This window comes from Eleutherodactylus coqui, chromosome 11, assembly GCF_035609145.1.
Source record: "Eleutherodactylus coqui strain aEleCoq1 chromosome 11, aEleCoq1.hap1, whole genome shotgun sequence".
NCBI lineage: Eukaryota > Metazoa > Chordata > Amphibia > Anura > Eleutherodactylidae > Eleutherodactylus > Eleutherodactylus coqui.
The window spans coordinates 133,373,904-133,396,159 of record NC_089847.1 but is presented as its reverse complement, the minus strand read 5'-3'; the positions used below and the strand labels follow the sequence as shown (position 1 = coordinate 133,396,159).

Below are 22,256 nucleotides of genomic sequence, written 5' to 3'. Positions count from 1 at the left end.
ACACACACACACACACACACACACACACACACACACACACACACACACACACACACACACACACACACACACACACACACACACACACACACACACACACACACACGCTCTTGGTATCGTAGTGATAGTACCGATCCGTAGACTAAAGTTATCATGTCATTTTGTTGCCGTTTGTGCGCCGTAGAACCAAGACGCACCGAAAGATGGCGGAACTTTGTTTTTTTTTTCCCATTTCTCTCCACTTAGAATTTATTAAATGTTTTTCGGTACATTATATGTCACATTAAATAGTACCATTAAAAGATACAACCCGTCGTGCAAAAAAAGACCTCATACAGTGAAGTCGATGGATAAAGAAAAGGAGTTAAAATGTTTTAAAAAAGGGAGGAAAAACAAAATGAAAATGGAAAAAAACCAAAAGCTCCATCACTAAGGGGGTTACGTGAGGAGGTAAAAACAAAAAACATAATAAAAGACTACGTCATCAGTAGTAGATTGGCGAAGGTCTGCTGCACGGGACCCACATCAATAAGTTATCTTCTGGGCTGGTGTGTTCATACACTAAACTGATTTCTACAGGAAGCAGACCACTCCATTCTCACTGCAGTGGCCAGGCTTGGTATTGCAGGCCTTGAACTGAATGGGAATTTTGCCAGCAATATAAAGTCTGGCTTCTGTAGTGGCAATGGAGCCGCCTGGTTCCTGCAGAAATCAGCTTAATGCATGAGCGCACGCAGAAAAGAGTGAATTAGTGGCATTCCAGGTGGCGGACACCTTCCAAACTTCTACTGATGGCCAATCCTTAGATCATCAGCAGGGGTGTGTCACCAGAAACACAAGCCGATTAGCTGTTCTCTGGGCCAATGCGTTTGTGCATGGAGCCAATTTCTGAAAGGAGCAAACAACTCCATTCCCACTGCAGTGGCCAGGCTTGGTATTACAAGTCAAGCACGTTAATGACCTCACAGGGCCCTACACTACGACAACTGGAAGAATCCAACTTTATATTAATGGAGATATTTAGGACCACAAATCATATTCTTCACAAAAAGACAAAACAGCAGAATCCTTTCCCTGTAAGATTCGCACTCAACCTTTGAGATCAGCTGCTTGAACTCCTGGATGGTTTGACTGAGATAGGCGCGAACGCTGACGGGAGCAGCGATGGTTTCAGTCTTCAAGTCCACCACGTAGACCTTCACCATCACCTCTGGAGACGAAAGACAAGACAAAAAGTGGAAACATTACAGACCGGGCATGTAAGAGGACAAACAGAGCAGGAACCACGTTATGGGATGCCGCCAAATCTCAAATATCGGCTCAGGCAGAAGTTCCAGGCGACTACTTTACACTTGGGTGTGAAAACGTGGATCAAAACACAGATGAAGAATACAGACAGTTCTTTTGGCTCCGATACTGTTGTGTTTTGTGGTCCAAACTGTCTGTTTTTCATCGGTTTCTTTTTTGTTGAAGCATTAAAGGGGTGGGCTTGTCTGGGCAGCACGCGGCCGCGCTGGGAAGACCCTTGTAAAAGGTCCCTTTAAGCACCCGACAGCCATCAGACAGAAGCAATAGTCGATTAGAGAACGGAGGTGGAGCGAGCCAGACATTGTTGCGGCCACCCAGCACCATTCTCTGCCAACAGGCAGTCGTTCAGCCATGTTCTGCCTGTTTACATGAGCCAACAGCCGCTTGGTTTTTTGCATTCTCAAAACCCAAGGACTCAGACATGTGAGCGAATTCTAGCTCAGCACCTCACTGGCAGCCGTGTGTACAGGGGGACACTATTTCCTAAAATCGCTCTTTGCAGTGATTAGTCAGGCGATAATCGCCCCGTGTAAAGGTACCTTAAATAAGGTGGCCAGGATGACAAACTACTTTGCACGGTTGGGCTATGCAGCTTCGGTAACTCCCATAGAAGTCAAAGGGGGTTATGCAAACAGGGTAGTACAGCAAAACCTGCATTGACTTCTAAGGGAGTTACAGAAACTGTAACAAAGCTTGCAGGGCTTTTTCCTCAAGTCCTGACCAGCCCGTGCCACCGCATAAGTCAGGCTGGGGGCAATAGAGGCTACAGCTTAAGATATGGCATATCCACCTAAAAGTCAGGATAGATCTGTATTAGGCAAGCTTAACACAGGCCAAACATTTGCTCAACAGCCACCTAAGCCGTATGAGTAGCTTTGGCTTCCTGTTCGCACTCCCATCAAGGCTTTCCTTCCTAACATAGCAAAGACAGGCAGAAAGCAGCCAATGCCATACAGCTCCGACCGCTCACCTCCAGGTTTATACGACTGGAACACTTGGTCTGGCCGCTTTGTTTCCAGGAGGAGATCGAACATGTAGGAGGACTTGATGCCCCCAAGCAGGAGTCCCATTGGCCGATCTTCCTCATCCTCATAAGATCGCTCCAAGTAATCGTGAAACTCGTCGTATTTCACTAGTCGGCAACAGTCCAGTGGAACGACCCCCTCCAAATCCATTATCTGCAACAGAAAGGGTCAAAGCTGCGATGACCACAGGTACAGCATGCATCCGTGTAATGGCTATCATGTGCTTTGGTTGGCTACTGTCGAGAAGATTGTGGCTTTTTTTCATTTTTATAGAAATTTTTTTTAAAAAGTGTGGGGGGGGGGGGGGAGATAATTTTTAATATTTTTTCGTTTTTGAATTTTTCCTCTGTTATTATAGTCTGTCCCTCAACCCCTTCATGGCCACATACTGTAAACAGACATCCTGGGGTTGTAGGTGAAGGGGTGTACGTACCCCAAAACGGTAGCAAGCAGCGCTACTTTGTCCTGGAAAATGAGGGAGAACGTAACGGAATCCAGATGGACTCCATTAAAGTCAATGGGGCTCGTCCAGCACAGTTTGGGCCCAGCAGGTACAGAATGTGGGACTTTGAGTTTCACCATTTTTCAGTTCCCCGAACAGAGCTGCACAACAGTATCCTAACACTCATGTGAACAAGCCTTTACAGGGGGAATCTCCCTCACTATAGCGATTCCTGTCACTCTTCGGGCTGTACAGAGTTCAGCAAGACCCAACATCAGACGCCGCTCATCACCGGCATCCTGGTAGTCATGTGATCAATCGCAAGAGAAAAAAAATGGGCCAATAGAGGAGCAGGTACCCCGACCGATCAGCTGAGCGGGCGCATGTTGTCAGCGATGCAAATACACAGGGGTTGGAACACAAGTCTCCTTGCTGATCTCTGTGTAGTGGCCGGCGCATGTAACTGCAAGCACAGCTCTCATTGAAACCTAGACGTAGGGATCACTTGTGGCATGTCTTCATAGAATGCCAGTCTAAGAAAAAAACAGTGCATAAGAAGACATTGCACCACAAAATGGTACCAATAAAACTACAGGTCGCCTCGCAAAACACGAGCCCCCGCACAGCCGCAGCGACAAAAGCTATTTAAAAAGTTATGGGAGTCAAACGACGGCGGTAAAGTTTTTATTTCTTACGCAACAGCATATAAAAGCTATATAAAGTTTAGTATCACCGTAGTTTTACGGACCAACAGAACATAAAGCCGTTTTTTACTGCGCCAAGAATGCCGTAAAAACACCCAAAAATAGTGCATTCACGTTTCTATCCATTTCGCCCCACTTACAATTGTTGTTAAAGTTTTCCCAAATCATTATATTGGATGTTAAATGTACCGCTGAAGGATACAACTCATCCTAAGGAAGCCCGGAAAATGGGAAAAAAGTCATGATGTTTAGAAAGTGGCGCGGGGAGAAGAAAAAAAAAGAAAGAAAAATAAAAGGCGGCAGGAAGGGGTTAATCTTTAACTATTTCTAAGTTACTCAATACTTTACAGTAAAGGGCAGGAAAACAAACACACGTGCGCAATTCTTCCATCACATTACTGCACGGCTCCACCATCTTACATCTCCTGATTACCGCCGGTCCTGGAGACACTCGGCGCTGTGTGGCGGTATGAGAACAGTTCATAGCCCCACCCAGACATTGGGCTGACCATCCTACCTTGTACGCGATCTCCACGGCTTCCTTCATGGTCTTGTCCTTGTGGACCTCCAGCTTATTCTCCATCAGGATTTGTTTGACAGGATGCATGCAGAAAAGCTTCAGCTAGAAGAGAAGGGAAGAGCTTCATTGGCTGCTCCTACAGAACGCTCATCCCTGCAAGCGGCGACTTACTTTACACGTATTGCGCTCAATCTCCCGCTGCCGCTTCTCCTCCTCCTCCTGTTCCTTCTCTTTCTGCACCAGACTCTTGATGTGCTCCGGGAAGTCGGAGGCCTCCAGAAACCCTGAGAAGTGAAGCACAGGATGGGTGACCGGACAATTCACGTTTGTCTCATTTTGTTTTCATATAGTTCACTTCAGCTTGCGGGGCGCCACCATACAGTGTATCTACACTCATCGTCTTTGGACTGTGGCTTAATTATATAAATACGGCTTTAATAATCCCGACAATTGCTGGGCTGAACCTGCAAGCTAAAGTGCAGCGCGAACATTAGCCCTATCACTGGAAGGGCGACAAACACCCCTAAAACTAAATTACAATCTTACACCAGAGCTGAAATCACAGTTCTGCTGGTTATTATTGGAAATAGTCTGTTAGGTATTTGGTCACAAGTTGAGATGAGCTTCTAAAATGCAGGGAGAAGGGGTGGCAGCTTCTCCTGTGACTGTATGGTATCTGTGGCAAAAAGAACTTCTCAGAATGTGGCCAAACAAAAAAGTACGTACTGGAAGATTTCCGCTCTGAAGCTGAAAGAATAGCGAATACAGCTCTGGAGTATAATACAGGATGTAACTCAGGATCAGTACAGGATAAGTAATGTATGTACACAGTGACTCCACCAGCAGAATAGTGAGTGCAGCTCTGGAGTATAATACAATTATGTAACTCAGGATCAGTACAGGATAAGTAATGTATGTACACAGTGACTCCACCAGCAGAATAGTGAGTGCAGCTCTGGAGTATAATACAGGATGTAACTCAGGATCAGTACAGGATAAGTAATGCATGTACACAGTGACTCCACCAGCAGAATAGTGAGTGCAGCTCTGTGGTATAATACAGGATGTAACTCAGGATCAGTACAGGATAAGTAATGTATGTACACAGTGACTCCACCAGCAGAATAGTGAGTGCAGCTCTGGAGGATAATACAGGATGTAACTCAGGAGCAGTACAGGATCAGTAATGTATGTACACAGTGACTCCACCAGCAGAATAGCGAGTGCAGCTCTGGAGTATAATACAGGATGTAACTCAGGATCAGTACAGGATAAGTAATGTATGTACACAGTGACTCCACCAGCAGAATAGTGAGTGCCGCTCTGGGGTATAATACATTATGTAACTCAGGATCAGTACAGGATAATTAGTGTATGTACACAGTGACTCCAGCAGCAGAATAGTGAGTGCAGCTCCGGAGTATAATACAGGATGTAACTCAGGATCAGTACATGATAAGTAATGTATGTACACAGTGACTCCACTAGCAGAATAGTGAGTGCAGCTCTGGGGTATAATACAGGATGTAACTCAGGATCAGTACAGGATAAGTAATGTATGTACACTGACTCCACCAGCAGAATAGTGAGTTCAGCTCTGGAGTAGAATACAGGATCAGTACAGGATAAGTTATGTATGCACACAGTGACTTCAGAGGTGGACATATGTATATTATTTTTACACAAGAAAAACAAAGGATAATTGGTAGATTATTCTGACTCCGCTATGACGGTTACTCACTTGCATTTCTAGCGGGGTTCTTCAGACGGTACATTAGCATATATGCGTTAGTGGAACTGCAGGGGAATAAACAGATTTGTAAAATATAGTACACGACTGAAATACACGTTACTGTCATATTACGGTCCATAAATGGCCACAAATTACTAAAGATGACAAACAGGCGCGCACGCTCACCTTCTGTGGTCCTCCACGGGCCTCTAGGCCACAGCCATGACGCACTAACCCCGCTGACCAGCACTGCAGCTAATGGTTACATGCAAGGATTGTGTGCGGCATGTGATCACTGCAACCAGCGAGATCACGGAGGTTTAAGGTTAGTTTTGCCTACGAAGCCATTTACTGTTTCTATCCATATTCTGTCGTATGACCCCCAATGATCGCAGGCTCGGTGGGAGTCCTAGCGGTCAGACCTCCCACCCATCAGATAGGGAATAATGTTATGTAATGACCCCCTGAAGAGCTAAGTGACCTGCAATCAGATAACTATTCAACAAAGGGAATACAAGATGCACTCGCCTAGCGAAGGCACTGGAGTAGTAACCGCGATTTCCTGTAGATCCTCCGTAGGTTTTCTTAATATCCTCTGGAGTTATCTGTGAAAACAAAACCGGTCTGCTTATTCCAGGGGGCGGCCGGTGTTGGCGTAATCTCCTAATTGAGGCCATACTCAAGGGGTATCGAAGCCTCGTCAACCAGGTATGCCCAACTATCTATACAGTGCACTGAAGTACTGAGACAACACGGAAAAGGTGGAACCGCGGCTCCGAGCTTCTCTGAAGCCACTTACTGTGTTATCACTTATATAGAGAAGTGAAGAATAGCATTAACCAATTAGTGTCAGACGGCACCCCACAGCTGTCCAATCACCAACACCGCATGCAGAATTTTTGTTGCTAACCATTTTGCAAGTAACGCATGAATACATTAACCCTTTCCAATCCAATTTGTATCCTGGTTTTCCTAGGGGGCTTACTTTTTCTGGCATTATACAATGGCGCTATATGCTGGCTAAAGCCAGTACTGCATGAGGTGACACGTTGGATAGGCTCCGACAGCGGAGAGGCTGGCAATATACAGTAAGACAACCCCAATGAACGTCTTCCAACATTGGAGCTGTACAGCCTTAAATCATAATGTCTTCAGAGGTCAGACAGTGGATTGGAAAGAGTTAATCTTATAAACATGCAAATATAGTAATCGCATAATTGTGCCGACTTCCCCCAGCAAACCAGTTTTAGATGACCGTATATAGACAGCCTCCACAATGGTGCCCTTTCTTAAAATAAATGTAGGGGGAAAAAAGTGGTTGTTGGCACAATGCCTTTTCTTAAAGGGCACCAGACGTACTTCTAAGATCAACTCCCCTGTTTTTATTAACAACTAGCTTACCCGTCGCGCGTTGCTGCGAAGACAGACAGACATACATTCGTTTTTAAATATATATAGATAAGCAATCGAGGCGCAGCATTCATTTTACCTCAGCAGTATAATATATAACAACCAATCACAGCGCAGCTTTCATGCAACCTCAGTAGTATAAGAAGTAGCCACCAATCACAGCACAGCTTTCATTTTACCTCAGCATTCTCAATATCCAGGAATGGTCTTGCGATACATTCGGCGGATGCATCATTTTGTGGTTGAACACTCATCCCGTTGCTCGTAATGCCTTTTACTTTTGTGCTTGAGATGGAAATCAAACGATCTTTGTCTGGGGGGCATAACTGTCGACGATGCTATCAAGTTATGAACCCAACCAAAGACAGATTCCACCCACCTCTTAGACCTAATACCACAGATGGTTCCCCCATGCAACAACTCTTCGAGAGTGTAGGCTGGATAGACCCCTGGCGTCTGAGACATCCAGACACTCGAATTCACTTGCCACTCGGCAGGCCAGAACACACTGTGGAGAATAGACTACATTCTATGTTCCCCAACACTGGTACTTCACATATCTGATATAGTACACTGCCCACGGGGCATCTCGGACCACGGCCCCATACTAATAACTCTAACATTTCCAAACACCAAGATCATCCCTGCCTGGAAAACACACCCGTTCTGGCTTAAACTCCTGAAGGCAAATGATCAAACACCAACCCATATATCAATGTTCCTGGAAGCCCACGATGGCAATCACTATGCCCTGAAGTGGGATACATTTAAGGCATACCTCAGAGGATGTCTTAAATCCGCCATATCCTATATCAAAAAAAATCAACTTACGAAATAGATAAAGCACTCGAATCCCAAACATTGGAGGTGGAAAAAAACATACATCTCTAACCCCACCGATGCCAATAGAGCAAACTGGCTCGGCCTCACCCGCCTGTATAAACAAGTATACGTCAAAACTAAACGCAAACTATTCTTAATGAAACAACACTACTTTGAACTAGGCAATCAATCTAGCCACTTATTGGCAAATCTTATCAAAAGAGAAAACCAAGCCAACACGATCCTGAAAATAAAAAACTCACAGGGCATAGAACTCACCGATGCGCAATCTATAACAACCTGCTTCAAGGAGTACTATGCAAACCTTTACACTTCCTCCACAAACAAAACCCCCTCCGAAGTCCTTAATTACTTACAAGACCTGACATTCCCAACACTCACCACGGAACAAGTGGAATTTCTAGATGCCCCAATTACGCTGGAAGAAATCCAACAAACAGTTAAAGACATGGCACTTAATAAATCCCCCGGACCCGACGGCCTCCCAATAGAAATATACCGGAAATACAACGAACTAATAACCCCACTCCTGCACAAAACCCTACATCACGCCTCATTGGAAAAATCCCTACCTCCCTCCCTGTATGAAGCGACCATCATAGTCATCCTAAAACCCGATAAAGACCCAACAGATTGTAACTCTTATCGCCCCATCTCCCTAGTGAACGTAGACTATAAAATCCTAACAAAAATCCTAGCCACCAGATTAAACCAAGTAATCCTATCCATAATACACTCTGATCAGACCGGCTTCATGCCAGGGAAATCCATTACGATCAATATTCGCAGAGTTCAGACAGCCATTCAACTAGGCAGACAGCATAATATGCCCTGGGCCCTCGTATCGCTAGATATGTGAAAGGCTTTCGACTCCCTGGAGTGGAGTTTCCTGGAGGCCTGCTTAACCCGCTTCGGATTCGGTCCCAAATTTAAACAATGGATCAACACAATATACAAATCCCCGAAAGCTAACGTAGTAGTAAATGGCGTTCCCTCAGCCGAATTCCCGCTTTCAAAAGGTACTCGCCAAGGATGCCCCTTATCCCCAGCCCTGTTTGCTATAGCCATAGAAGCCTTTAGCGATCCGTTTGAGATCCTCCACTAATGTCCGGGGCATCAAATGGGGAACACTTGAAAGTAAGGTAGGCCTATACGCAGATGACACTATACTCTTCCTGTCAGACCCCGATATCTCTTTCTCCAGAGCTATGAACCACATAGACAAGTTCTCCCAACTCTCCGGACTATACGTAAATTGGATCAAATCCACAATTCTTTATACGGAACTCAACCCCAAAAACGACCCTTGGGTATCTAGATATGATCTGGCCGTAGTCACCAAGTTTAAATATTTAGGAATAATTATGTCTGGGGACTGTCATAATGCCATAGACGATAATATTGTACCCTTACAGGAAAACCTTAGACATAAATTCAGGAAATGGACTAAACTACCGCTATCAGTGGCAGGCCGCATAAATTTGGTTAAAATGGCGATTCAACCTACCGTATATACCAACGTATAAGGCGACGGGGCGTATAAGACGACCCCCCAACTGTCACCTTATACGCCGGTATTCAGTGGAGAAAAAAAAAAAAATTCATTACTCACCTGCCCCGGCGTTCTGTCGCGCTCCGGCAGGATGTCGCTCGCTCCGGCAGGCTGTCGCTCGCTCCTCGTCCCGGCGCAGCATAGCTTTCTGAATGCGGGGCTTGAAATCCCCGCTTCCAGAAAGCTAATACACACGCCGGCAGCCATGACATCATTGAATGGCTGTGATTGGCTAAAGCACACGTGGCTTCAGCCAATCACACTATTCAATGACATCATTGAATGGGTGTGATTCAGCCAATCACAGCCATTCAATGCTGTCATGGCTGCCGACGTGTGTATTAGCTTTCTGGAAGCGGGGATTTCAAGCCCCGCATTCAGAAAGCTATGCTGCGCCGGGACGAGGAGCGAGCGACAGCCTGCCGGAGCGCGACAGAACGCCGGGGGAGGTGAGTAATGAATTTTTTTTTTTTACACTTTTTTTTTTTTTTGAATTACCGGCGTATAAGACGACCCCCGACTGCAGAGCAGATTTTTCGGGGTTCAAAAGTCGTCTTATACGCCGGTATATACGGTAAATGCCTATATATTCTACAACACATGCCACTCCAGGTCCCAAAACGTTTCTTCCAATCCCTCAATTCACTCATCACATCATTTATATGGAACTCCACCCGATCCAAACTGAGCCGTTTGTCACTACAAAGGCCAAAAGACCATGCAGGAATGGCCGTACCAGACCTCCGGCTATACTACCTGGCAGGACAGTTACGAAATATCCAGTCGTGGTTCCGAAACCAGGAGATGCCTATTGCAGATCAATACTTAGCAATGCAAGTGACAGGCAATAATCTATTAAATTATTTAGAATTCCCAGATTGCACACATTCATCAGGAATTCTACCACTACACAGATTGGCGCTTAGTGTATGGAGAGACTAAATCACTTCAGAGATACAGAGACGTGATGCCGGACTTATCTCTTTGGGATAACCCTGGCTTAGCGGCCCTACACTCCGTTCCAGACATTTCATACTGGATCAATCTCCGAGTCCTTTCAGTGGGAGACATATACACGGATGGAACGTTCCCTACGTTCACCCAGCTGCGCGAGAAGCTGCAATCCCCACATCTGCAATTATTTAGGTTCTTCCAGCTGAGACATGCGTTAAACACCCAATTTCCCCCGGCCTCGACCCAAATTTCAAAATACCCTACAATCGGGATTCTAAAGTCACAGGGCCCCAAGGGCTTAATTTCAACATTGTATACACACTTACTCTCAGCCAAAATGGGCCCCAACCCACTCCCAATCTTCAATAAATGGAAGCTCCGCATCCCATCCCTGACACCTGAAGAATGGCAGGAAATAGAGGAATCCCCTCTGTCAGTCTCCCCTGCCATAAATAATAAACTGATTCAATTATACATTATTCATCAATCATACCTCACCCCCAGCCGTCTATTTAAAATGGGAAACAACCACTCGAACTCCTGCCGCAGATGTCGTCAACCAGACGCGAACTTCTGGCACCTGATGTGGGACTGTCCGTACATTAAGACCTTTTGGTCCAATGTAGTCTCTCTCACAAACCAACTTCTAACACCCCCATACAACATAAACTTAGACCCCAAAATAATTCTATTCGGCCTATTAGAAGAAGAGACATGGTCAAAATACACGTGCATATTTCTTAAAGAGGCATTATTCCTAGCCCGAAAAACAGTAGCCATGCACTGGATGGCCGCAGAACCACCAACAATTGCAAAATGGATCCAACTAGTAAACGCCATAATCCCCTACGAGAAAATCATATATCAAAATAAGGGAAACCCAGACAAACATCAAAAAATTTGGGGCCCCTGGCTAGACACACACTCCACATTACTCACTGGACCAATATAACCTTAAATCGAAATAACAAGACCAGCACAGACCGTTTTAGTTTAATTAGTTTTGTTTTATCCCCAATTTCAGATAATAAGTTTACAGTTGCAATCGCTGAATACAATACCCGAGAATCTTGCATGTTTCTCTCAATAAGAAAATTACTCCCCTACTGTGGTATTCTTCAATGTACAGAACACAAATAATACGCTGAAGGTTATATGATTGGCAACTTCCATTGTAGTCTGTACTGTACCATTTTATTTGTGCAAATAAAGAGAGTTTAAAAAAAAACAAAAAAAAAAAAACTGTCGACGATGCTCGCACGCCACGTATCGTAGGATAGTTGTACTATGCCAGGACTCTTCCCAGGAGTGTACTCAACAACTTCCCCAAGTCTCATGGTGATTGGATGAATGGTGTAGTAGCACATAAAGGACAAACACACAGACATACATTCCTTTTTATATATATAGATGACATCAGGAAGTGAGAGAATTAGATTCCGTACGTAAAATTTGGACGCTAATTCTTTTGCGCTTAGAATTGAATAATCCAGTTGGGACCCATTAGCTTTTCCTATTTATGACATAATCAATGCTCATGCCAAATTTCATGTTTCTACGACATTGGGAAGTGAGAGAATGAGAGGCAATGATGGAAATCGAACGATCTACGTGGGGGGGGGGGGGGGGGGCGTAACTGTCGGCGACGCGCGCGCCATTTATCATAGCATAAATGTACTTTGCCTATAATCTTCCCAGGAGTGTACTCAACAACTTCCCTAAGGTTCATGGCGATCGGATGAATGGTGTAGTAGCGCATAAAGGACAAACAGACAGACACGCAGACACGCATACATTCAATTTTATATTATATATATATATATACACAGATATATATAGATATATACACAGATATATATAGATATATATATAGACTAGCTTACCCGTCGCGCGTTGCTAATATATAACAACCAATCACAGCACAGCTTTCATGTTACCTTAGCAGTATAAAATATAACAACCAATCACAGCACAGCTTTTATGTTACCTCAGCAGTAAGAGAAATAACAACCAATCACAGCGCAACTTTTATTCTGCCTCAGCAATATAAAAAATAGCAACCAATCACAGCGCAGCTTTCATGTTACCTCTGCAGTATTATATATAGCAACCAATCACAGCGCAGCTTTCATGTTACCTCAGTGGTATAATATATAACAACGAATCGCAGCACAGCTTTCATTTTACCTCAGCAGTATAAGAAATAGCAACCAATCACAGCACAGCTTTCATTTTACCTCAGCAGTATAAGAAATTGCAACCAATCACAGCACAGGTTTCATTTTACCTCAGCATTCTCAATTTCCAGCAATTGTCTTGTGAAACGTTCGGCGGATACATCATTTTGTAGTTGAACACGCCTCCCGTTGCTCGTAATGCCTTTTGCTTTTGTGCTTGAGATGGAAATCAAACGATCTTTGTCTGGGGGGCATAACTGTTGACGATGCTCGTACGCGCGGCACCTATCGTAGGATAGTTGTACTATGCCAGTAACCTTCCCAGGAGTGTACTCAACAACTTTCCAAAGTTTCATGGCAATTGGATGAATGGTGTAGTAATGCATAAAGGACAAACAGACATAAATGAATGTATGTCTATATATCAGGAAGTGAGACAATTAGATTCCATACGTAAAATTTGGATGCTAATTCTTTGGCGCTTAGAATTGAATAATCGAGTTGGGACCCGTTACCTTTTCCTATTTATGACATAATAAATGCTCGGGCCAAATTTCCTGTTTCTGCGACATTGGGAAGTGAGAGAATTAGTGGCAATGATAGAAATTGAACGATCTACGTGGGGGGGGGGGGGCGTAACTGTCGACGACGCGCACGCCATTTATCGTAGCATAAATGTACTTTGCCTATAATCTTTCCAGGAGTGTACTCAACAACTTCCCAAAGTTTCATGGCGATTAGATGAATTGTGTAGTAGCGCATAAAGGACAAACACACAGACAGACAGACAGAGACAGACGCATACATTCAATTTTATATATATAGATGAATCCAGCATTTTGTGGTTGTTGCACCTTTTCAGTATTTTAGCTGGGGACTCACTGTACATATAATGGGAAATATGTTGAAGGTGGGCAGACTCCTTATCTAGCGCTTGTGTCAGCTGATAAAAGAGGGGGAAGGCTTTTTCTTTACTTTGATAAGGATTATTAGGAAATTATAGTATCAGCGTTTCTGGTGGCGCCACACAGCTCTGCTACATGCACGTCTCACACACACACAGCTCTGCTACATGCATGTCTCTCACACACACAGCTCTGCTACATGCACGTCTCTCACACACACACACACACACACACAAAATGTCATTTTTTCACATTTTCAACTGTAATATCTCAAATATGTGCAAACATACTGTACAAATTTTTGCTAAGATATATATTTCCATCAGTTTACTTATTCTTAATGCACGTTAGAAAAACTTGTTTTTTTTTAACCATTTAGGAGACGTACAAATTTAACAATAATTATTAACATTTTGAGGAACACTTTATTTTCCTGCACCAAGCCAAGATTGCAAAGGCTCATGGGTGTCAGAATTATAGATAACCCCATTTTAAAAGCTACACTCCTTAATGTACTCACTGAGGGGGGTCAGGAGTATTTTGAACCAACAGTTTCTCTTCAGGAATTAATGCAATTTAGAGGAGAAAAAATAAAGTTTCATATTTTTGCAAATACGTCATTTTAAACAGAGGATTTTTTTCTATAGTGCACATGAAAACGAGGATTTACACCTCAAAATGTATCCCCCCCGTTTGTCCCGTGTTCAGAAACATACTCATTGTGGCCCTAATCTTATGTCCGTATGTACATCGGGGCCCAAACCGAAAGGAGCAGCCGGTGGCTTTCAGATCAGACATTTTGTTTGAAGGCGTTTTAGGCCCCATTGCTCACTTGTAAAACGCGGAAGACCCCCACAAATGACCTCATTTTGGAAACCAGACCTCTTAGCACATTAATCTAGGGGTGTACTGCGTATATTTACCCAACAGTTTTTAAATTAATCAAACCAAAGAAGAAGTAAAAAAATTACAATTTTTTTTTTAAATCAATTGTGATTTTAAAAACAGTTTTTTTTGGACAGCAGACATGTGAATGGAGGCTTTCACCCAAAAATGGATCCCCCCGTTTGTCCCGTGTTCAGAAACATACCCTTTGTGGCCCTAATCTTATGTCTGTATGTACAACGGGGCCCAAAATGAAAGGATCAGCCGGTGGTTTTCAGAACAGACATTTTGCTTTAGGGCGATTTAGGCCCCATTGCTCACTTGTAGAGCCATTGAGGGACCAAAATGATAGAGACCCCCAGAAATGACCCTATTTTAAAAACTAGACCACTTAACAATTCATCTAGGGGTGTGCTGCGTATTTTGACTTTGCCGTTTTTAAATGAATCGAAGCAAAGCAGAAGGAAAAAATTACGATTGTTTTTTTGGCAATTATGTCATTTTAAAAATAGTTTTTTTTGTACAGCATACATAGGAATGAAGACGTTCACCCCAAAATGGATACCTTCATTTGTCCCGTGTCCAGAAACATACCCCTTGTGGCCCTAATCTTCTGTCTGGATGCACAACGGGGCCCAAACTGAACGGAGTGTCAAACTTTAACTGTCTTTTAACTTTTACGTGATCGCCATTATCCATTGAATAATGGCGATCACGTGACCGAAGACGCTCACCGCGGCCCCCCTGTGTCATCTCCAAGCTCTTGGCTATCTTTAGTAGCCAGGAGATTTTAAATTTCCTCTTGCCCTCCCCAGCTTCTGCCCTTGCGTCCGCCATTTTGGCGACAAGCGCATTCGACAAAACTGGGGGAAGGTCCGCGGATAAGGATCCCGTCAGGGAACCTTGCTGGTGGCCTTATTTAAGTAATTTCGCCTCCCCTCATGGATCCGATCCGCGACGGGAGGTGAAAATTAAGCTTTTTTCTTACTTTTACGTGATCGCCGTTATCCATTGGATAACGGCGATCACGTGATTGGGAAACGCGTACCATGGCACCCCATGAAATCTCCAGGTTCGTGGCAACATTTAGTAGCCAGGTGCGGGGAGATTTAAAATTACCCCGCCAATCTGCGGCGTTTGCGCCTGCGGCCGCCATTTTGGTGACGGGCATGTGCACAGAAGCCAGGCAACGTCCGCGAAAAAATCTGGGGCTTTAGGTACCTAATTTCATTTCCCCTCACAGATATGATGCATGAGGGGAGATGAAAAACTTTTTTTTCTTTTTTACACTTTTTCAACTTTTTTTTAACTTTTACATGATCGCTGCTATCCATTGGATAGCAGCAATCATGTGACCGGGAGCCGCTCCCTGCTCTCAGCTACTCATACTAGCCGGGAGCAGGGAGTTTTAAATTTCCCGGGCCTCCCGGCTCTCTGTGCATGCGCAGACGCCGGCGGCAGGGCCGGGGAGAACTAAGACGCCGGATGGCGCTCAGGACAGGGCGTGAGTACTCTCAGCTCCCCTTACAGATCCGATCCGTAAGGGGAGCTGAAATCTTAACTTTTTTTCAACTTTTTGGTAAACTTAACGCGATCGCCGGTATCTGTGGATACCGGCGATCGCGTGACTAGGGGTGGGGTCCCGTGGCCCTGGATGACAGCTCCATGCTGTCGGCTACCTCCGGTAACTGGCAGCATGGAGCCATCACGTCCTGAGCCTGCATTCCCAGAGGAGGCATGTTTTTACATCCTCTGGGAATTAAGCCCAGCAGGCCGGGACGTAAAAAGGCAATGGGGCCGTCACTAAGGGGTTAATCTGCTCGGTGCCAGACAATTTTTCAGAGTTTTTGCCCTTCGTAAGATTATCTGTGGATTTGATGGGATTCATTTTGCCAGCTGGGGGTCTTGTGTTACAATAGGCCAATGTTTCTTAATTATATTATACGGATAAACAGATGTAGACTATAGGTGGTAATTAGTCCCCAGATGAATCTTTGGGCTTCTCTCTTCAGGTAATCCCATTGTTATTTTTCTCCCCCCTGTGAATGCTGCTGTCGGGATACGCTTTGTCGTCGTCTCTCCTTATTAAGGTTACTTTGGGAGACAAAATCCTCATTCTTTGAACAGTTCCCACGTAATCTTGTTCCCCTTTCTTACTGCTTTTAGGAGTCTCTAAATGGATTGTAATAACCCTGAAGAATAATATGCTAAGGCAACCGCTGAATAAAGGCTCTCTTACACGGGCCGACAGTCTTCAGCAACTGCACGACTGCTGACATCACCGCTATGTCATCAGCGCTCATGCAGAGCTTTCAAACTCCAAGTCCTGCCGCCGGCTCGCGGGCTTCTTGTTCCCGGCTTCCTATGTGAAGCGCTGAGCGGAGAGCTGTCACACAGGACAAGAACCAGCGAGTGCCAACAAGGTTTAAGTAGACTGAAAAAGTCAGCTAAGACAACCGCGAACGACAAGTGAGCGAAAGTGAGCGATAATCATTACTGTGAAGCTAAAATATCACTCGTTTGTATGAATTTTGAGCAATAGCCGTTGTGTGTAAACGGGCCTCTACTCTCACACCAGTTACAATATAGATATTTTATTGACAGGTAAACGGCTTAAACCAAAATAAGCGGTGCTTTCCTGTCCTCAGAGCTGCAGTCCCACGGTCTTTATTTTAGAATCACCACTACATGACGGCTGCAGCCAAATCAGAGGCAGCAGCATCACTAGCCATTCTTCGGGCACCAACACTCACAGCCTGGGCATCAAGCTGCCAGGACTTCTGAATGGTGATGCCTCCTCATATATTAGGTGCATTATGCGCCGGGTGAAATATTAAGACTGGTGTTAGAAATGCTGGTCTGTAAGCGCACAGCCAATAGAGGAACCATTATTGACAGTATGGGCAAATTGAAGAACCGTGGGATTTGCTTAATATGTCATGGAAATCCTGTGGACGTTCAACATGGACTACAGAAACTCAATGCATGGGGCAAAATGCACATGTGCGGATTCTGCTGTAGATTGGCAGCGAGATCGGTTGGTGGAAGTATTCTGCCTCATTCGGCCTAATGGATGATGTCCAGCGGCCAGGAACGTTGTGCTTTACGTACCATCTATAACCTTAGTGTGCGAATCCCCATCATTGCAGTAAAATATAGCCGCAGGATCTAATGCACAAATAGACTTCCTAACTGCAGCCGATTGCGGACTCACCCGACTGACATGCTGATCATTGAAGCTATACCACTGGTCATCCGCGAAAGACTTGATGCAGGCATAGTAATGTCCGCCGGCGGCGCTGCCCGAATGGACCATCACAGAAAATAGTTCATACAAAGAATTCTAGGAACAAAGGAAAGACAATCCATGTAAGTCCTCACCCGCAGCGCCGCACGGCCCCGCTGTCATCCCCGTCTCCAGCTTGTCAGCCTCCATTTACCTTTTCCGGTGATTTGTTTGGCTTGTCGACGCTGTTGCTGCTTTCGAGGCAAATCCCTTCATCCAGGGTGTCATCCGAGCAGAAATCATTGCTCATCTGGTCGCTGTGACAGCTTCCCTCGTTCTCTGCCCCGCTGTCCGTACAGCTCTCCGTCTGAGGGGACTTCTTGAGGAGATGAAACAAGACAAAAAGGGAGCGATAACCGTTACTGACGGCTCTCATCACATCGGCAGCGATCCTCTGACGGACCGGCACATGACACAATCTGGACAAGGTTTGTCCTTGTGGAGAGCACCATGTGAGCGGCAGGGAGTCTTATGTAGTCATGCAATGTTCCATGGGAAAAAGCCATGCAAATGAGTGGCGGTGTGGAGGAGTATTTCCTCATTCATTTGCATGGCCTGTCCAAGACTCCCAGTACCTTCGTGGTGCTCTTCAAAAGAAGAAACCTTACCCAGATGGACTCATAGTGATGGCCTCTCACCCAGCCAAGCAGAACCCTACTGGACACTGGTGAGGCGCGAGAACCACAGAACAACCGTTCTGGGCATGGGTACTCTGGTGTGGCTTAAATCCCTGGTCATGCTGCAATAGGACAGGTACCTTCCAACAGGTGGCGCTATGAAAGATTATTCCATCACTTATTTGCATGTTTTTTCCCCAGGAAGCATTGCATAGCATGTAGAAGACCCTCTAACTCCTTCTCCACTCAAGGAGAAACTATACCACCCGAAACTCACTTTATGGGAACTATAGTTCATTTTTTCACAATCCAGAGTAAATTACTGATCAGATATAACATGGATTTGTGTATGACCAAGTAAAAGTCAATGAAGAGAACATGAACAGAGCAGCAACTTCACACGGGCGAGCGCAATATATGAACCGTGAATGATCGCCAGATATCGCGCTCGCCAACATGCAGTTTCCCTGCGGATGCGAGGCATGTATATAGCAAAACCGCCACGGATCACTTTGGGGAAGTAGCAATTCTCCGCCGTGGCGGACAGCATCTCCCATTGTTTTCAATGGCGCCAGCATCGCACCACGTGCGATGTGAGGTTTACCCATTGAAAACAATGGGAGTAACTGCGATATCCACTGTGGGAAACCTTGCATCACACACAGTGCGGTGCTGTCGGCCCCGTTAAAAATAGCAGCGGTTTGTTTCCCGCATCACGCTGGAGAAGGGGTGGGGGAAATCACTCATGTATGACGCCTTTCAAAAGAATGGGGTTCATATTTGTGCGTTTCGCAACAAACAAATCTCATGCGATTTTCTTGGCCATGTGAGAACAATGTGGTCATATCATGTAGAACTGTGAACGCAGAAGCAGTCAGTCTGTTTCCTCTCAATGTCTTCTAACCTTTTGCCTAAACCTACATTTACCGCTTGAAGAACAGGTTTAGTCTTAACAGGGTTTTCTCTCCAATACCCTTCATCCCCTATCCAGGGGTGGGCCATAAAAAGGTCTAGTTGATGGGGTCTGACCGCTATTTGATCGCTGGTGGTTCCATCAGGGCAACCTAAGTCCTTCATCTGAATGGCACGACGATGGGAACATGTGACCACCAATCCATTCACTTGTATGGAACAGAGGAAGACTGTCGAGCGCATTGATTTCTATCCATGTTATTGAAATGAATGCAGCGGTGTTCACACATGCAGATCGCGGCTCCATTCACAGTTATGGGTATGGTGATATCCAACATGTGTATACAATGGCTCACTCACATCAGCGGCAGAGATTCCATTCGAAACCCCCATCTCTGGTTCCCGCTAGAAAAAGTAAACTGCGCTATTTCGTCCAGTAGGATGCCGGACTGCTGGACGGAAAACGAATAGACCCAATTACAGTTAGGGAGGTCCATTCGTCCAAGGGGTGCAGTTTTCTTGCTCCCCAAATGCTGTGAACAAGCCCTCATTTGTAACAGTGTAAAAATAGTGTTTACATTTTTAATTATAGCCACATAATGGATTCTCTAGGATCTTACAGAATAATGCTGTCATTCATTTATATATTTAACTCTTTCTATATTATCTATATATGTGCATGCAAAAGTACATTAACCTATATACTTAGGGGTACAGGGGCTAAAAGCAGGCATCCTGAGCAGAAAGCCCCGGGTCCTGCAGTGGACCCCGGCTCATCTACTCATACGAGGTATAGACCACATCGCAGGGATTACTTGTGAAGCGATCCAAGATAAATCTGGCCTGTGCTGTCCCCATGTAAGTTACAGTGCGCTTTGATCGCAGCATACAGAGAGTTACACAGAGATCTGAAGTTGGTCTCATCTCCGTCGTTAGAGTAGAACTTCGGTCAGAAGTGAAAACATGAAGCGCAACAAAAACCGTACCTCATCTTCTACATCGATGAAAGGACTCATGTCCAGCTCTTCGGGGAAGGTCATGCGGTCGTTCAGCTTGATGCGATGCATGCTGGTGTAATCAAAGTCGAATCTCTTCAGCTGCAGCGTCAGGAGGTAAGGAAAGTGCAGAAACCGCAGGCCCTGTAGGAGGTAAAGTTATCACTCCCAAGTTCTGTGGCGGAGAGACGTACGGCTTACTGTAACGCTTGCGGATGCCTCACCTTCCTGGCATCACACTTCTTCTTGCAGCGCTCGCAGAAGTACTGGTTAGGACCATCCAGGGTCTCCGGCTGAATGAAGGCATGCAAAGCTTCTTCCTGGTATGGATGAGAAAGATTAGCCCGAGCCCCGCACGATGGGCAGAAGGGAACATAAACTTCTAAAATAGGGAACTGTAAAGGGGGCAACTCCCTAAATTAGGACTATTATTCAACCTGCCTTCTCCAGATGGGACAAATCAAACTCCCTAATCGCCATAAGGTCCGGCTACTTATCTGCTTTACAATTGGGTTGTGTGAATGGGCCAACGATCAGATGACGGAATCAGCAAATATGCTCATTCATTCGCTAACTGCTGACTTCCATCCAGCATAAAAGCTTATCTAGGTGTGAATAGGGAGCGATACAGCGGCCTATGGGGACGAAAGATCATCTGTTCCCATAAGAGATTCTCAGCCCATGTAAATAAAAATGTAACGGGCACGGATCGACATGCTTGTGAATAGACGCTCGTCGCATCGGAGAATTCGGACCTTAAAGGGGTTGTCCCGCGGCAGCAAGTGGGTCTATACACTTCTGTATGGCCAGAATAATGCACTTTGTAATGTACATTGTGCATTAATTATGAGCCATACAGAAGTTATAAAAAGTTTTTTACTTACCTGCTCCGTTGCTGGCGTCCTCGTTCCCATGGAGCCGACTAATTTTCGCCCTCCGATGGCCAAATTAGCCGCGCTTGCGCAGTCCGGGTCTTCTGCAGTCTTCTATGGGGCCGCTCGTGTAGAATGCCGGCTCCGTGTAGCTCCGCCCCGTCACGTGCCGATTCCAGCCAATCAGGAGGCTGGAATCAGCAATGGACCGCACAGAAGCCCTGCGGTCCACGGAGACAGAGGATCCCGGCGGCCATCTTCAGCAGGTAAGTATGAAGACGCCGGACCGCCGGGATTCAGGTAAGCGCTGTGTGGGTTGTTTTTTTTTCTCTCGCGCCGAACGGGGGGGGGGGGGGGGGGGGGGGGGGTGTTAAAAAAAAACAAAAAACCGTTTCGGTGCGGGACAACCCCTTTAAGCTCCATTCATACTAGAAAAACTGAATTACTAAAACACACATTTCTGCTTGTTGATGCTGTAAGTCTGATTTTACAGAAATAAACGCATGCAGATTTTGCTATGGAGTCACTGCAGTGTATGTAGTCCTCGGGCACCTCGTAACGGGAAATACTGCAAGCTTTCCAAAGTGGAAAGATCAGCAGCGAATAAGCAAAACTGAGGGCCAAATCCAGACTTATATGTGCAGATTTTCAGCGGGTTTCAACTTTTGCATCACAAAGGCTGTAATCCACTATCAAATCTCAGTATAAGGCCGATCTCGCACGACTGGATTTGAATTGCGCACTCCACAATTGGTTTCCGCAGTAAGACGTGGACATTGAAAGCCATGCACTTTTCTTTTCCTTTCACACTCTAACACGAATTGCATATTCCACAAGCAGAACAAAAGTCGCAGCATGCTCTATTTTGCCGTGGAATCCGCATGGACAGCTTCTATTGATGTGAATTGAGGCGTCCAACAAGCAGCCCATATACATTGCGCATGGGCTGGGTGGGGTACCCGCGGCATCACTAGCAGACTGCAAAATACAAAGAAAAACCCAAAACCTGTACTGTGTGTGAGCCATCGCGGTCATGAGCAATACAATCAATTGCCAAACACAGGGTCACTGGCCGGGCTCACAGACACAATCTGACTAAGGGTTCCTTCACACTGGC

The 22,256-nt window shown here is 45.3% G+C and overlaps 1 protein-coding gene across 3 annotated transcripts in view; it reads right to left on the bottom strand.

Moving 5' to 3' along the window:
- Positions 1 to 22,256, bottom strand: part of USP47 (ubiquitin specific peptidase 47) — a 62,089-nt gene that overhangs the window by 21,718 nt on the left and 18,115 nt on the right. For 2 of the 3 annotated variants that reach the window (XM_066583550.1, XM_066583552.1), the window contains 10 exons: positions 20,492 to 20,587; positions 20,259 to 20,411; positions 17,898 to 18,062; positions 17,672 to 17,800; positions 6,260 to 6,336; positions 5,741 to 5,796; positions 4,171 to 4,283; positions 3,997 to 4,101; positions 2,279 to 2,486; positions 1,095 to 1,210 (listed from right to left, as the gene is read on the bottom strand). In XM_066583550.1, coding sequence (XP_066439647.1) covers positions 1,095 to 1,210; positions 2,279 to 2,486; positions 3,997 to 4,101; positions 4,171 to 4,283; positions 5,741 to 5,796; positions 6,260 to 6,336; positions 17,672 to 17,800; positions 17,898 to 18,062; positions 20,259 to 20,411; positions 20,492 to 20,587 — 1,218 coding nt within the window. The remainder of the gene's footprint in view (positions 1 to 1,094; positions 1,211 to 2,278; positions 2,487 to 3,996; positions 4,102 to 4,170; positions 4,284 to 5,740; positions 5,797 to 6,259; positions 6,337 to 17,671; positions 17,801 to 17,897; positions 18,063 to 20,258; positions 20,412 to 20,491; positions 20,588 to 22,256) is intronic. The other variant, XM_066583551.1, reaches the window with a different exon arrangement.